The sequence below is a fragment of the Ipomoea nil genome, unplaced genomic scaffold (assembly GCF_001879475.1).
Source record: "Ipomoea nil cultivar Tokyo-kokei standard unplaced genomic scaffold, Asagao_1.1 scaffold3245, whole genome shotgun sequence".
Classification (NCBI taxonomy): Eukaryota; Viridiplantae; Streptophyta; class Magnoliopsida; order Solanales; family Convolvulaceae; genus Ipomoea; species Ipomoea nil.
Window position 1 is genome coordinate 32086 of NW_017619673.1, and position 1754 is coordinate 33839.

The 1754-nt window shown below is 51.0% G+C and overlaps 1 protein-coding gene across 1 annotated transcript; it reads right to left on the bottom strand.

Annotated features, from left to right (window-relative positions):
• Positions 1–744: 744 nt before the first annotated feature.
• On the bottom strand, positions 745–1543 carry LOC109169036. Its single transcript, XM_019317936.1, has 2 exons — positions 977–1543; positions 745–873 (listed from the first exon to the last, which is right to left on the bottom strand). The coding sequence occupies exons 1-2, from the start codon at positions 1541–1543 to the stop codon at positions 745–747; spliced, it is 696 nt and encodes a 231-aa protein (XP_019173481.1).
• Between the last annotated feature and the right edge of the window lie 211 nt (positions 1544–1754).

A 1754-nucleotide genomic window follows, 5' to 3' on the forward strand; every position in this document is an offset into this window, starting at 1 on the left:
CAAGTCTAATACATTTTTAGTGGAATTGGGCACGCTATCTAATTTCAATCTAGACGACTTTCCAAGATGGCACGATGTACATGACTCGATTGATTCGGCTTTATTGGGCGTGACTGGACACTTTTGTAGAATTTTATTTAGAACTTGCTTGTGCGGGTCTCCTAGCCGACGATGCCAAGTAGTGGGAGTGGCCCGGGAACTGACGAACGCGAAATTTTGTCTTGACACCGGAAGTACTGCTTTGGTTGTGGAGTCCTTCACAATAAAGCAATTATCATGAAATTCAAAAAAAACGTTATTGTCAACTGTAAACTTATGAACGGAAAGCAACGGAACAGAAAGACTCGGGACATGTAGGATATTATTTAAACATAGTGATTTTGACAAGGATGGGATAGTTGCACTGCCAATTCGCGAAATAGACAAACCTGCACCATTACCCACTCTTAGAACATCTGATCCGCCATATTCATCCGATTGGCCGAGCATGGTCACGTCCGGGGTGGCATGAGCGGTGGCTCCGGTGTCCGGATACCACCCGTCCGCCGGCACAGTCGATGGAGACGCCGAAATCTCGCCAGACATAGCGACATGCGCTTGAGGTTGCGGTGGCTGTGTTGTGTATCTTTTATAACAATACACCGCCGAATGCCCATGGGACCTGCATATTTGGCATCTCTGCGCACCTCTACCACCACGGCCTCCCCGGTGTTGACCACCACCACGCCCTTGCCGTCCGCCTCGCTACTGTTGCGAGGACTGCTGCTGCCTCCCACCGCCATGCGAACCACGGCCAGTCCCGGTGTACATGGCAGTGTGAGAAACTCCGGCATCAAGCGACGGGTAATCATCCACTAGGATGAACTCATGTGCCTGTAAAAAATCGGAAAGATGAGTGAGAGTCACCGGTGCTCCGGTAGCAGTCAACGATGTCGCCAGGGCCTTAAGTTCCGGACGCAGACCCCGAATCACGTACAAGTTCTGCTCCATTAGGGTTAGCGGCCGGCCAGCCTGATAAGTGATTCGACAAGGACCCGGCTCTCCCAAGGTAATCTGCCGTCGTCGAATTGCCTTGACGTAGCATTTGGAACTGACTGAGCAGCGTGAGGCAACGGGCTTGACTGGAAGATCCAAGTCCGCCGGTGATGGAGGTCCATATCTCAGCAGATGTCTCCTGGCTGAGCGCAAGGTGGAGTACCTCGTCTGCCATGGAGGAGACCAAAAGCGACACGATCGTCTGGTCCTGTTTAATCCATGCATGATACGCCGGATTGGCAACCGGCACTACTTCGGCCAATGTCGTGGTCGACGCGCCGGTGGATGGTGCACCAAGGACCGTCGCTGGTGGGCACGGATAGCTGTCGTCCATGAATCCCAGGAGTTCCTGGCCGCGGAGGAAGGAGAGGAGTTGCATCCTCCAAAACAAATAATTTTTCAGCGTAAGTTTCATGGTTATGTAATGGTGCGCACCGGAAAGTGAGTTTTCGACAGCCGGCGATGGGGTTCCGGCGGCGGAGACGGTACGTTCAGACGATGTCGACATGGAGAAGTCGAAGACCGGTCGAAGGAGAAGGGTGAGGGAGGGAAATTAGCGGTGGAGGTTGGAGAGGATCGGATAACCTGTCTGATACCAGATTAGAAAAATCACCTCAAGTTGAATTATCACAATGATAGGATTACAGAGTATATCGTTGAATAAAAATCTAACTAATCCTAACTAATAGAGAAGCTAAGTCAATTAATCTAACACCACT

Coding starts and splice junctions, on each gene's coding strand:
- LOC109169036 (XM_019317936.1), bottom strand. CDS start 1,543: ATGTCGACATCGTCTGAACGTACCGTCTCCGCCGCCGGAACCCCATCG. Junction 874..976: donor ACCCTAATGGAGCAGAACTT/GTACGTGATTCG, acceptor GATTTTTTACAG/GCACATGAGTTCATCCTAGT.